At 42.7% G+C, this 14,100-nt stretch overlaps 2 protein-coding genes across 2 annotated transcripts; one reads left to right on the top strand and one right to left on the bottom strand.

Annotated features, from left to right (window-relative positions):
* Positions 1-326: 326 nt before the first annotated feature.
* Positions 327-6,963, top strand: fam151b (family with sequence similarity 151 member B). Its single transcript, XM_076731725.1, has 6 exons — positions 327-464; positions 631-756; positions 2,005-2,164; positions 2,240-2,457; positions 4,221-4,356; positions 5,156-6,963. Exons 1-6 carry the CDS (start codon positions 377-379, stop codon positions 5,307-5,309), a joined length of 882 nt encoding a protein of 293 aa, XP_076587840.1. The 5' UTR covers positions 327-376; the 3' UTR covers positions 5,310-6,963.
* A 1,897-nt stretch (positions 6,964-8,860) lies between these two features.
* ankrd34bb (ankyrin repeat domain 34Bb) lies at positions 8,861-10,676 on the bottom strand. The gene is made up of 2 exons (XM_076731693.1): positions 10,474-10,676; positions 8,861-10,358 (listed from the first exon to the last, which is right to left on the bottom strand). Exons 1-2 carry the CDS (start codon positions 10,674-10,676, stop codon positions 8,861-8,863), a joined length of 1,701 nt encoding a protein of 566 aa, XP_076587808.1.
* Between the last annotated feature and the right edge of the window lie 3,424 nt (positions 10,677-14,100).

Raw genomic sequence — 14,100 nt, 5'->3', positions numbered from 1 at the left:
GTGATGAAGTGGTGCTCACAGTTATGTTTGCATTTAGAATCATGACTTCTCACTACCCTTCAGTCACAGCGGCCACAGTAAGAAACTGGAACACCATTAAATCATTGGTTATCTCACAGCACTATCATCAGCATAAGCATTATTAGGAATTTCTTCTTTTCTTAGCATTGAGGACGGTAGCCTTGCTCTAGTTTTTAAAAGAAACTGGGTTAATGCAGAGAATTTTGTTTTCTTTGTTTTCTCTATTTCCTAAAGGAAATGACGCAGGCCACCACTCCAGCACAGTAGGTGGCGGTAATGCGCCTTAAACGCTAGTTCAGACCTGCAATAAACAAAGGGAAGAAGAAGAACTCCGTTAGGCTCGTACAGCTGACCTATGAAGAGGCGTCTTTTGCTCAATTTACGCAGTGCTGCTTTACTAATACTTGGATGTTTGACAATTTACGTCGTTTGGAATTTAAAAGGTAAAACAGCTAAAACATCTAAAGTGTGTAAACTACTTTCAGCCCCGCTCCGTGTTATTCTGCAGCCGGCCGGCATCACAGCACCTGTTCGGTCTGATGACACTCGTCTTTTTCCATGTCCATTAACCGATCTCAGATCAGACTGTGAGGCTGTTTGTGTTCTCAGGGAGGATGTCCGAGCAGACGCTGGAGTATTTCATGAGACATGGTGAGATAAAGAAGAGGGACGCCGCTGAAGTCCGGTGGTCGCACGCTGTGAACAGCAGAAGCAGGCTGACAGAGGCTCTCACAGGTACACTAAACCGAGATGTTCATCAGAGATCTTCATCAGAGCTGTGTGTCGCATGCCTGTCAGGGCTCCAGGAGCTCAGTGCTAACAGAAGCATCCTCCTGTCAGGAGTATTAGAGCTTCATAAGACTGTCAGGCTGCTGCTTCCACCTGACTGACGCCTCTGCTGACGTCAGTCCAGCGGATGTGAAAATGACATTTCAGGCACTCATCATGTCACCGTCTGCCTTTCAAATGTCCGGTCTAATGTAGAATTCCCTCAGTTTGGACCAAAGGAAGTCTTTGCTCTGTCCTGATTTCTGCCACATGTTTGTCTAATTCATGTTGCTTTCTCTTTTCCTGTCCTTGTTTCTTCATCACCCCTTGAACTTCTTCTGCTCATCATAGTCTATTAACTAATGTGATTGTAGAAGTTCAGTTATATCCTTTCCATCAGCTCTTGACAATTGTAACAAAGTAATATAACTTACATAAAACATAAGATTGCTGATGAATGGCGGTGTGTGCCAGCAGCAGTCCGGTGCCTGCTTGTGTGACATGCATTTCCATGCATGCCCGAGCTGAATCTGTCAGTTGATTAATCGCTCAGTAGAGAATTAACCGTCAATCAATTGTTGAAGCTCTTTAGTGTGAAGATTTGCTGCTTGTCTGTTTTTAGCATTGTGAATCTAAAATCTTTGGGTTTTGACTGTTATTCAGACAAAAAAGACATCATCACACATCACCTCAGGCTCTGGAAACTGTGATGGACGTTTGTTGTTATTCTGACATTTTATACACCAAACATCTCGTCAAATAACCAAGAAAGTCTGTGATGAAAGGAATGTCAGTGTAGAGGTTTATCAGAGCTCACAGGAACACTCAGTGAAGGTGTACTGGATACACCTTGCTAAAGCACTCTTTGATAGAAATGGGGTGAACAGAGTATTATAAGCACCTCTCATTACACTGCAGTACCATTCAGCAGGCTCGAAAACAAGCATAATGTTGATTCTCCACCTCTTCTAAAACAGTTTGAATAAAACCCGAACATTTGAACCTTCATGAAGGGAGGATTTAGTGGAATAAACACAGTTCACAGCAGTGGGTGGACACAAAAAAATAAAGAACAAGATCAATTACCTGGACCAAACTGAATGGCCAGAACAAAGAAAAGCAGAGCTGAGTCATAAGAAACAGGAATTCAGTCTGAACCGAACAGGCAGGACGAGTTCTGCTCTGACCGTTTTAACCAGCAGCTTTCACCCTCAGGTGCCACTCATGTGATGGAGGCCGACATAATCATGAGAGGTCATGACCCCAAAGAGCCAATCATGGCACACCCCCCTGACACAGACAGTGACATCACACTGAAGGAGTGGCTGGAAGGAGTGAAGGCGCAAAACAAGGGAATAAAATTAGACTTCAAGAGGTGAGAGCCTGCTTGTATTCCTTCAATGTAATGTGTGATCGTGTGTGGCGCTAACACTGTGGTGTGTCCACGCAGCCTGGAGGCAGTGTCTCCATCCATGGCTCTGTTGGAGGAGGTGCTGGCTGAGCCGAGCCGTCCCGTGTGGGTCAATGCAGATATCCTCTCGGGTCCTGGGGGACAGGCCACACCTCTGGAGCCTCAGGCTTTCCTGTCTGCTGTGAGAACTCTACCCACTCACACTGTGCTGTCTCTTGGGTGGACTACAGGATGGACAGCTGGGACAGATAACCCAGGTGAAGACACTCTAGAACCACTGGCTGACCTTCACTGTCCTAACACAGAACAAAAATATAGAGTCAAAAACACCTCAGTCAGAGTACTCAGACAGGTTTCATTCAGATTCACCATCCAATAGAGATAACCACGCTGTTTGTCCTGAAGTAGCTGTCCATTTGATACGTCTGGTATTTCCATGATATTTCTTGATATGTACCCAGAGCACACATTCCCATCAGGTTCTTTTAGCTTTGAGCCGTTTGTCAGGTGAGTTTCTCAGTGATTTAGTGTGTTATGTTGAGTTATTAAGGTTGCTTTAGTAGCAGTAAATCAATGTTTATACTTCATGAATGCATCCTTTTTCAAATGACATAGACATTTGTTGGGGTCGGGTTTTGAATGTTATCTGATCTGAATCCAGTATCAGATCCACTTACTGATTCTGATTTCAGTATTGACCCTGCTTATCAGATCTGAATCCATTCAAATCCCTTATTGAACCCACATTAGGCTCAGCATTCAACTTGTGCAGAAGCTTCTCAAACATTTGGAGTGCCAATTTAGGGAGCCAGTATATGATTGAGGGCCGCTCAGGAAACTTTGGCTATCTGCTAATGGTGTTTAACATTAAATGACTTGAGCGCCAAAGTCACCTGTTTGCCGTGAAGGCAGATCACTATCTGTCCCCTGATGAAGAGTTGATCCATTTTTCCCGGAACCTCCTTTTCTCCTCAACCATACTGCATTCTTTCCACGGTGGCTTCTCCATCTCACCTCCACATCCACAGAGTTTCCACCAAAACCACAAACTTTAGCTAATAGCAGTCGCAGTGATGACAGAACGTAATTCCAGCGACACTCAAGAGGTGCCACCAGTTACCACGCATGCAGTTGCTTGTTAGGGTGGTGCAGTTTGATGCAGTAGGTGAGAAGTGAATTAAATGGAGGCTATTGAATTGGACCGACAGATGATCAAAATATAATGCATGCATCTCGTGCACATTTTGGGGGCTACACACCATGTTCTGTAGGCTGAGAGGAGAGAAACATTTGCAGCCTAATTGATGTTCACTACACTGAAACACACAACCTGTAGCTACAACTGGAAAATGAGATAAGAAAGGACTCAGTGGAGCTTCTTCCCTCACAAAGGATCTTTGGCTGTGGACAGAGGTACAAGTTAGAATTTGGACAGACATCAAGTTACTCAAAGAATGAATGTTAATAAGTGACAGCTGACCTGCACCGGAACACTTTGTACTGTGGGTGGGAGGGAGGGGGGAGATAACACATCTGTTTGCATGGGGGCTTGGTGAATTTGTGTGTTTTTCCAAAGCAGGTGTCAGAGCCAGAGTCACTCACACAGGTGCACCCAAATCATTTTTCACAATCTCACATTGCAATTTTCGTATGTCCGAGCAAAATGTTCCTAAAAGTCTCCCTATGCTTGATGCTGTGTGCTCTGCTCGTTACTACAGTGCAACAGTGTGACTCACTGACGTGTTTTTAATAGTTTTTGGACAACAAAGGAACTCTATGGCACAGAGGAATAAGATATATTAGGTTGTGATTCACACAACACTCGATGGTAGGATCAGTTCATCTTTACTTTGCGTCTGCACATGAGATGTGTTGACAAGAAAAATATAGAATAACACCAGCCTTATTCTTTAAACCACAGGCTGCAATAAAGACTTCTTAGATAAATGTTTTGTGAATCCTGCTGATACTGTTAGAAGGAAGCTGGCGTATTGATTTGTTTTGTTGTAATGTCTTTCAGGTTACAGCTGGGATATGGTGCACATGATGGAGGAGATTTGTAGACCCCTTAAACACCCAGTCACCTTCCCAGTGCGTGCAGCTCTCCTGGCCCAGTCGTTGTCCCAGCTCACATGGCTGCTGCAGCAGTCAGACAGGTCATTATCAACACAGTCACTTATTATTTCATCTGTCTTGGTTCCACTGCTGGACCTGTACATATGGCCCATCCTGTCATTATCCTATAAGTCAGCCTGGTGTATTCCTCAGCAGTATGGCCATCTATGCATCATGTGAACGTTGCACTTGCCACCCCTGTTGTAGAGAGGGAAATGAGGACATGCATAAACCGGCGTGTTCTGGAATGAGCTGTGCAAGCGACCTTCAGCTTTCTAAATAAACATGAATTTTACATGAATGTTTTCAAGCACTTGTCTCTCAGTCTGACCAGCAGTAAAAAGTAGTCGTCTGGAACGGCCAGTATGGCTGACTGCATAGGATCTACATCTGAGGCAGCTGGTCAGCTGACCTAACCACCCTGCATATTCATCTGCACATGCTGGTTTGTTTACATGTGTGAGACTGACTTTCGCTGTGGTTTTACTGTCATCTAAGGGAACTGAATGCCTCGTGGCACATTGTGTATCAGCTGAAGGCATCACAGGGAATTCATTAGTGGGTTCTGACACAAATACTGAAATGATCCAACTTTCAGAACCAGCTTAGACTGATACTGAACATGAGTTCTGAACAAAGCAAAAGCCACAACAGAAAGAATTACACGTTAATAAGATTGTGTTTTTTCCTCTGTTGAATTATTGCTGGAGCTCTTGCTGCTCCAGTCAACAACTTAACGGCAGATGACGTCTTGAATGAATAATTCTTCTTCTCACACAAAACATGTTAATTCCTTGAAGCTGTTCGTTAAATGCTTCTCCTTTCCCTTGTTGTTCACAGGTACACTCTAACAGTGTGGACCGGCCAGAATGACAAATTCACACTCGAGGACTTACTGCCCTACAGAAAACAGTTTGACTCCAGTAGGATCTACTATGACCTGCCGGACCCTCTAAGGACAGAGCTCAGTATGACATTACATGACAATAACTGAGTCCACTGCAGACACACAATGAGAAGGCTTGCTGTGATTTCTTACCTCCGACAGCAGACCCCTTGTCTCTACCAAACTTTACCTATAGCTCATCTACCATCTAAGACACAAAATGCTGCAGCAGTGGTTTCTGAGCTGGGGTCAGGACCACCCAGGAGGTTGCAAGATAATCTTAGGCATCATGTGGCTTTAAGAGGAGCTTCACACCAGGATGAAAAGCAGCGTTTTGCTGCCCTCTCTGGTCTCACCACTGACCACAGCAGGCATCACTGATAGGGCTGAGTTGGTATGGTCAGAAATGGGCTCTGTTGCACCTGTAATCACACCGCAGCAGTGATGTATACTTGTGACAGTGTTGTTGGTACCTCGGTATCCTCATGGTTCTTTCAGTAAGACTCCCTTTGGACTCTAACCTCCTTAAGACTGTGTTCATACATTACCAGAGGGGCCCTTTGTGTAGATCTACAGAATCTGACTTAATGAGGATATGATGAAGGATTATATATTTAGACCTACAGGATAATGACTGTGTAATGATGGGGACTGTATACAGATGAAAGGGGAGACTATAGTGAGCTATGTGCTTTATAGCTGAGGAGACTGTGTTCCACATGCTGATCTGTTTGCCAGCCATGATAATAAAAGAGTATAATTAAAATAAATAAGAGTCAGAGTCCTGAACAAAGCTGCTGTAAATCACCTCAGAGTGCGGGCAGACTAGATTCAGCCAAAAGGACCACCAGCTGCACAGCTAACAGAGCTAATTAGCTCACGGTAGCTAGTAGCTACAGCCATTGATACTATAGCTACAGCAAAGAGTGTAGTGAGCAGCAGTCAGAGGTTACTCTGGTGATATGGTGCTCCATATTTGTTTTAATGTTTTGTCTGTCACAAATGTTTCATTCAAAAGAATGAATAACTCAGTGTATCTCTGACGTTCACTCGCAGCTGACTGAGACAGCGGTGCATGTTCAATGTTCAATGAACAGGAGCCCTGAGTGGTACACGGTCACTGAGTTGGTGTCTTTATCGAGCTAAATTCTCAGCTCACTGGCTTATCCTTCACGAGTGACCATCCGCAGTTCACTAGTTAGCGAGCTAAACTGAATGTTCACCCATTTTTCAGTTCAGTCGGGGCTCCAGTCAAATACTGGACGATTCTGTGAACAAATCTTTTTAATGAACTTATTCATATGATTCAGTACACTGAGCACAGCTGCTTTGTCCATCACTCATTTGTTTGGAGTCTGAATTTGACAGGTGGCCAGTTCTTATATACAGCACCTTTGAAGTATCAAAGTAAAAGTGCTCATTATGCAGGAAAATGGCCCTCTTGTGTATTTTATTATTATATGTTATAATATTATATCATTGCAATTATTTTACACGTTTAGGTAGATTAATCTATAACAGTACACCACATTCTAAGCTGATATCAAGTTGATCTTTGTATGCAAAATCTAAAAATGCAAAGTAACTAAAGCTGTGGAATAAATGTGAGTAAAAACATTTCACTCAGACGTGTGGTGAAGTTTAAATGTTGAAGTATAAAGAAGCATATAGCTGTGAGAGGAAGGAGGATGTACCTGTGCTGATGTTCAGTAATTGAGTAAATGTACTTAGTTACATTCCACAACTATGTAAGGCGATCATTAAAAAAAAAAAAAAAAAACTAACGTGTGTGTGTGTGTGTGTGTGTGTGTGTGTGTGTGTGTTTCAGCACTATTTGATACTGAATTTGTGCTCGCCTGCCTTTTATGCACACTGAATGGGAATTGTTTAAATAAGATAATGCAAATTAATGAAATGAGATTCTGATACAGTTTAGTGGAGCTGATGTACCAAGTGTTCATCCTCTGATTTTGTATCAGCAGCTGGAGATAGATATTAGTTTGTCTGGAGGCTGATGGATCTCAATGGTGAAGAGAAATTTGACATAACCTTCTGTTACAGTGTGATGAGGTTAATAACAGATAGCTGAGACAATCTTCATTACTTTTAATCTGCTGTAACTGTGAGAGCTCTCTAGTGATCACCACTGTTGAGCACATTTCCTTATTATTCTCTCAAAGTTGAATGCTGAGGAAACGTGTTTTCACTGTCTGCCTTTCTACTCATCTAACTGTAAGTAACACATCTTGATACAAAGTCACACAAATATTTGGAATAAGGTTTATTGAAAAAAGACAGACAGTGCAATATAATACAATGAAGAACTCTGAATGTGGAGTGTACCACTGAAGTGTTGCCACTGGCAACTCAGTACGTGGTAAAAAGAGTATCTGAGAATGTTTACGTTTTCAAGGATGCAGATTTACTGATTGGCATTTTGGAAAAAGGTTTTTCTAAAAGGGAAGGCTATTTTTTCTCAGTCTGCAACTTACTGCATGTTAAGTATTCTTTTAATCAAACAGGGATATGCAGTGCACTCCATTTTCAAAATGTATATCATGGATGTATCACCTATGCCTTTGTAAAGAATGCATGGTTAATAAGTGAGAATACTGATCTGGATTAATGAATAATTCAGAAAACTGTATTTAGGTAGATTTAGTAAATACAACTTCACTGTTAAAAATGCTGCAAAAATGCCCAAAGTATAATTCACACAAATCACTTTTCTACTAAAAAATGATTTTAAACCAGCACATTGGAAGTGGAAGTTTCTTAAGCTGTATTTCACTCTGCACTATACATCTTTGATCCAAGATCACTGACAAAGATTAAGCTTTCTGTAATGTCACAGCTAGTCTCAAACCTCTGGCTCACAGAAATGTTGTCGAATTAAATCTGAGTCACGGCATGAAATCCTGGTATTCAGCATAACAGGAGTGGCCATGGAGGTGGCCATACAGTATCGGGGACTATTAAGGCTGATAGGACCAAAGTGTACAGAACAGCCATACTGTCAGACCAGTATCTTGATTTTATCTTCAACCCACACTGACAACATAAAACATCAGTTGCAAGGACTCTCCTACACAGAGCACTATATCCCATTAATGAAGAGGAGGGCAGAGAGAGGGTGGGACAATATGTCCGAGGGGCACTTAGAGCCAACAAATACAGTGAATGGATGATGACAATCATACCCCAATTGCACACTAGAACAAATGCTGCCAGTAACGACCCTGGACAACAGACTTTATGAACTCAAAGAAACAGAAAACATCAACTGTCTGTGTACACCAGACCAAAACCGCTCATAGTATCAGCTTGAGAGGGATCATCTACCAGGAGTTGGTGGACAACAGGAGAAAGAACAAGGACATGCGCATTCAATGCTGGAGACCAGCTGGCAAAAAGAAAAAAAAATGCGTTAACAATCTCTTCCCTATAGACTGTATGACCACCTGTCATCATGTGACCAGAGTACCGAGGTCACGTGATTAAAACAAAACCAACTCATGACAACTAAGCAACTCCATTGCATGTATTCTTAAAAGTGCACATGAGCTGGCATCAGTGATGGTATCATAGATATAGTACTTCAATGTATGAAACTGGTAAGAGCACATGCATTTTCTTCTGATACATGCAATGTTTGTTTTCTAGTGGCCAAACGTGTCCTTGAAGTTGACCAGCTGATTTATCTGCTCACTCTGCATTGAGTGGCGTCTCCACAGCATTTTCTTGGCCTTCAGATCCCTCAAGAAAATAGGTGCACAGGGTAGAATAGGCTTTGAACCTGTAAGAACACCATTCAATGTCTTGCTACTTCCACTCAAAGGGTAGGAAGAGCTAGAGCTGACCCCAATATCTGGTATAGGAGCATGGGGATTAAGTGGAGGCAGGTATCCAGGGCGAGTGTGGGCAATGTGATCCAGAAGAAGGGCCCCTGAACCTCTTCGCTCCAGCCCGGCAGTTCCTCGTCTCTGGACAGAACTCTCCAAGGACTCCCTGGATCCTGACAGAGTGGAGGATCTGCTGTTGACCAGCTTGTGCCTTTCTGGTCCTGTTCCAGCTCCACCACCATTCTTGGAGTTATTGTCACGACTGCCAAATTGTGGTAACTGAGAGTCAGAACTGTAGTGGTCAATGCCAATGTTCCGGCGACGGACCACATTTTGCAGACTGGAAACATTCAGTTGTCTGAGACAGTCAGAGGAATCTTCATCCAAAGTACAGTAATCATGGGGAAAGGGGAGACTGTCTTGATGCAAGTTTGGGTGTGAAGCAGAATGCATTGAACTTGCAGTGCTGTCATATGACATCTTTCTACCAAAGCCTCGTCTTCCACCTCCTCCCCTATTCTCATTTCCGGACATGTTCTCTAGTGCTTTCAGAAGCCCTGTTGTGTCTTTGACATCAATGCTGTGGTGGCGTGAAACAGCTGGAGGTCTTCCATGGAAGGCAAGGCTATTGACTTTGAAGGACAACTCCTCCTCAGGTGTAATTTGCACTGGCTCTTCTGTCAGAGAGGAGGCCTGGCTTTGCTGGAGCAGCAGGGAAGGACTTTTGGACCACTGCTCAGAATGTAGCCTCTGGAGATTAATTCGCTTATCCACACCAGGAATACGTAAAGGGCTAGGATGTTGGATTGGTGAACCTGGTCGAGAAGTGACCAGGCCAGGTCCTGACCCTAAACATTGGAGATCCCTGGGGCCAAGAAGGGGGCTACCAGGTTGGGGGGAAGCACTTGCTGAGGAGCCCTGTGGAGGAGTTCGTAGTTGGACCTCGTATGGAGACATGCAACAAGATGTTGCGGTGAAATGCAGACGTTCCTCAAGGTCAGGAGGTGGAGGGACATTGAGGTACTGCTTTGTCATCTGATGGCCGGATGGTAGTTTGTTAGTGGTGATGATGATAACCTCCTTGCCCTTTGCTTTACAGGCATCCAGGAGGACCCGGAGGATGTCCCTGTTGCCTGAATTGACAGCATAAATCAGTGCTGATAAACCTGCATGATCCTCCAAAGTTGGGTCAGCTCCGCTGCTCAGCAAGAGTGAGAGAATTTCAGCTCCAGCTTGTTCAAGGCATGCATGCATCAGTGCTGTTTTGCCTGTCTTGTCTTGGATGTTTGGATCAGCACCATTTTCCAGAAGATACCTATTGGGAGACAGATCACATTTAGTACTCTAGGAAACCCCTGAAGTGGAAGCAAGTAATCCTCAACCATGACATACTTTCAAGAAGCAATAGCCTGTATCCTGAAAGGACATACCGAACCATCTTGTGCTTGGGTACACTCTGTGAATCTGTATGGCGCGTCTTGCAGGCCACCATAAGGGGGGTCTCGCCATGTTCATTACTCTCATTTATGTAGGCCCCTCCCTCCAGGAGAAGCCGAGTCAGACGCAGACGGCACAAATAGACTGCCTTCAGCAGAGAATTGCCATCTGTTCGAACCTCTGTTGACTCATCCATTGTTATGATCTTGGCTGCCTGTAATCCACCTTCAGTGTCTTTGATGGATGACTGTCACTTGTTTGTCCAAAGATACACACAGCCCAGTGCCTGCAATAGATGAAGAGAAAATTGAATTCTCAGACGTAGCACATCAGGTGGGCAGCGCTTAGTGGCTTTAAACTGTGGGTCCTCAAACTACACCAGAACTTCAGATACATTGCAGACCCCACTTCTTTTTTTCCTTTCTGATTCCAGACCTGAAAAAGGATCCAAACCTATCCCCAGTCATCTCTCCATGCGGTTTTACATACATTTGCACTCTCAGATTCTCACATACTTACTATACATACAGTCTATAAAATCAATTTTTTTTAAAATTTTGTCAGTGTATGCTGCAGCACTATATTTTGTCCACTTAGATTGTCATACTGTTTGTGTGTGTGTGCATAACATGTACTGTATGTAGCATATCATAGCACATTCATATACACATAACCTCGGGGAACATAATTGACCTAAGTTGTGCAATTCTATCAGACAATGCAGCGTAGTCCTGTGCAAAAGAATGACTCCAACACTCCACATCAAACAGCCTTTTCCACTATAGAAACTTAATGACTTAAGTAACTTGTACCCATTGTCACAGGTTCTGCTTTTGTTTCAGCTGTACAAGTTCTTGAACCTAAATTTGGGCACAGCGCAGGAGAAGGTAGGTTTAGGCACCAAAACAACTTGGTTTGGAATAGAAAAAGATTATTCACTTTTGGTTTCTCATGGAACACAAACCCCAGTCTCCTGGAGTTTGTGTGGATGGTTTGTTGTCATGATTGGTGAGCAGTTGTAAGTCTGTTTTAGGATGATTTTTGAGCAAGCATGCTTTGTTTTTGATTCTATTTGTCAAATTACGTCCACCATGGAGGGTATGATTTCTCCAGACAAGAAAACAATAAAAATACACTCCTTACTACTAATTATTTCTACAGTCATTTATAACAATCAGTTACAATATTGAAAAACAAATCATCTGTTTTATTATTCTTTGAAAATATCTTTAAAAAAAAAAAAAAAAAAAAAAAAACAAGGCTACTTAAGGAATATGATATAAAATAGTGAGAAAAAGCTGCAGCTACATGGTCGCACGTTTTCATCAACAAACCTGTTTGGTTTCACTGTTACATGTTTGTTTCACTGTACTCACCTACACAGCACATAATTAAAAAATTACAGCATTTGTCTCGCTATCTGAGGCACTGCTGCCTTCAAACATTCTGGTTTGTAAAGCTCAGCAGGAGGAAAGCAGAGCCTATACCTAATGAGTTATTACACATTCAGATTATGAGAAGCTCCACATGACAGGTCATTAAGTTCCCATAGAGGAAAAGAGCTGTAAGTAGACTGTGAAATGGGACTGTTAGTGAAACTTATTAGAGTCAATATAGGTGCTCACTTTCTGACTTGCCCATTATTGTAAATGTGAATGTTTGCTTGTCTATGGCTTGTCCTGTGGGCCCTGGCGACCTGTCCAGGGTTTAGGCCTACCTCTCCTCTCATCAAGTGTATACTGTACTATGACAGAATACAGCCCACTGTTGACCCTGAACAAGGTAAGCAGTTTAGAAAATAGATGGATTGTATCCATAGCAACAACATTTGATTACCAAAGTAGGTGACTGTAATGCACTCAAGACATAGATCTATTGTTAATGTCTTTAAGTTCATAGCACACTGAAATAAATGCAAACCAATGACTGCTGGGAGGAAGGAGAAGTGCATTTGGAAAAATCTGAAAATCAATGATAGGCTTTGAAAAATGGTCAGTAGTGACATCAAATATACACAGTTTTTGTTAGAGGAGTTAACACAAAAGCACAAGTGGTCCTTGAAAGCAACATGTATGACGTGACATTCAGTGTTGGTGAGAGTCCACTTATGGCTGCTGTTCACCTTTACAATTACACTTCTGCATTTGGCATATGTTGACATGATATTTCCATGTGGATGTTACATAATTTTGCAGTGTTTGTGAAGCAGCAGCTATTTCAACTCTTGATATCTCTGTAGGAAGCCAGCTGTATGTTGCCTTGAATTCTCACAGTGATTGTCAGACTTCAGATGAAGATGACGCACACACACACACACACACACGTCTGCATTTGCGCAGTACTTACAAGATTCACTTGTATATTGATGCCACTGGAACTATGCTCTATAGCAGACGAGATTACACACTGACAATTGATAAAAACCCAAATATCCCATCAGCTGCTTTACGTAGAGAAGACGTGAAGCAATGGAAGCGATGCTCCTTCCTCCTTCCAGCTCAGAAATAAGAACACAGTGTGTTCGTCATCCTCTCCTGGACTGCCTGTATTCACTTCTGCAGCCTATTGTGTGTGTGGCCTTGTGTTTCTATCAGCCGAGTCTGCAAGACTGTGACCAATAACTTATTTTAACCACGTAGGTGTGTGTGTGTGTGTGTGTGTGTGTGTGTGTGTGTGTGTGTGTGTGTGTGTGTGTGTGTGTCAGTAGGGTGTAAAACATGTACATAAATGCAGCTGAGGACAAATTATAGAAAGAAGTGAAGTGTAATATACTTTTCAGTACACATACTGTGGCATCCTTCTTCAATTCATGATTTGACTGTTGCCTAGTCTTCCAAGAGACCAACTTATTTATCCAAACAGATCACATCCAGTGCCTTGACATCTGTCACATCCTAAGTCTAGGTACATCACAGGGCTTTGGGTTTCATGCCAAGATCAGACTACACAATATCAGCCCAATGATGAAGATGATTATCCTGTACAAGTGTCATCATGAACGATAACCAATGCTCCATCAGGACGCTTCACGACATCCAAACAAAAAGACCGACCTGTCCGAATTTTTTTTTGCCCTCTCCAGTTTGACGTCATCTTTAGTGATGTTGATCAATGAGAGCACAGAGCTCTCAACTTTAAACGGGGAGAGTAGAAAGAGGAATGATGTTTTATTTTATTTCAGTTGACTTGCAGTTATCTGACTGTCACCCTCGGGCCAGGAGCATTGTACCAAATTATTCAGTTATCATAACTGTGGCTGTGGCGTCACCCTCTCCACACATATGCATGTTGCTCACGCATACACACACTCTTTCTAACCCATTGACTATGCTCCACTTTAAGTTTCATTCACAAAACTCTGACAACATTAATTGCATTATGGGCAATGTAGGAACCAAACATTTTTGAAGTATAACCCACACCTGCAGCTAAAAATATCTCAGCCTCTGCTGCTGCTGCAGACTTTGACCCTTCCTCTTTTAATCAGTATCTTGTGAGCCCCCTAACTTTATGGATGTGCAACACCAAATCAGTGGAGTACTTTTTAAATCATTTGTACGATGCTGTCATGGTTCACATGGGAAGACCATACGCAGCAGACATTTAAACCTCTGGTAGCA

The sequence above is a fragment of the Chaetodon auriga genome, chromosome 5 (genome assembly GCF_051107435.1).
Source record: "Chaetodon auriga isolate fChaAug3 chromosome 5, fChaAug3.hap1, whole genome shotgun sequence".
NCBI lineage: Eukaryota > Metazoa > Chordata > Actinopteri > Chaetodontiformes > Chaetodontidae > Chaetodon > Chaetodon auriga.
The sequence above is the reverse complement of the archived record's forward strand: the minus strand, read 5'-3'. Positions and strand labels throughout refer to the sequence as shown.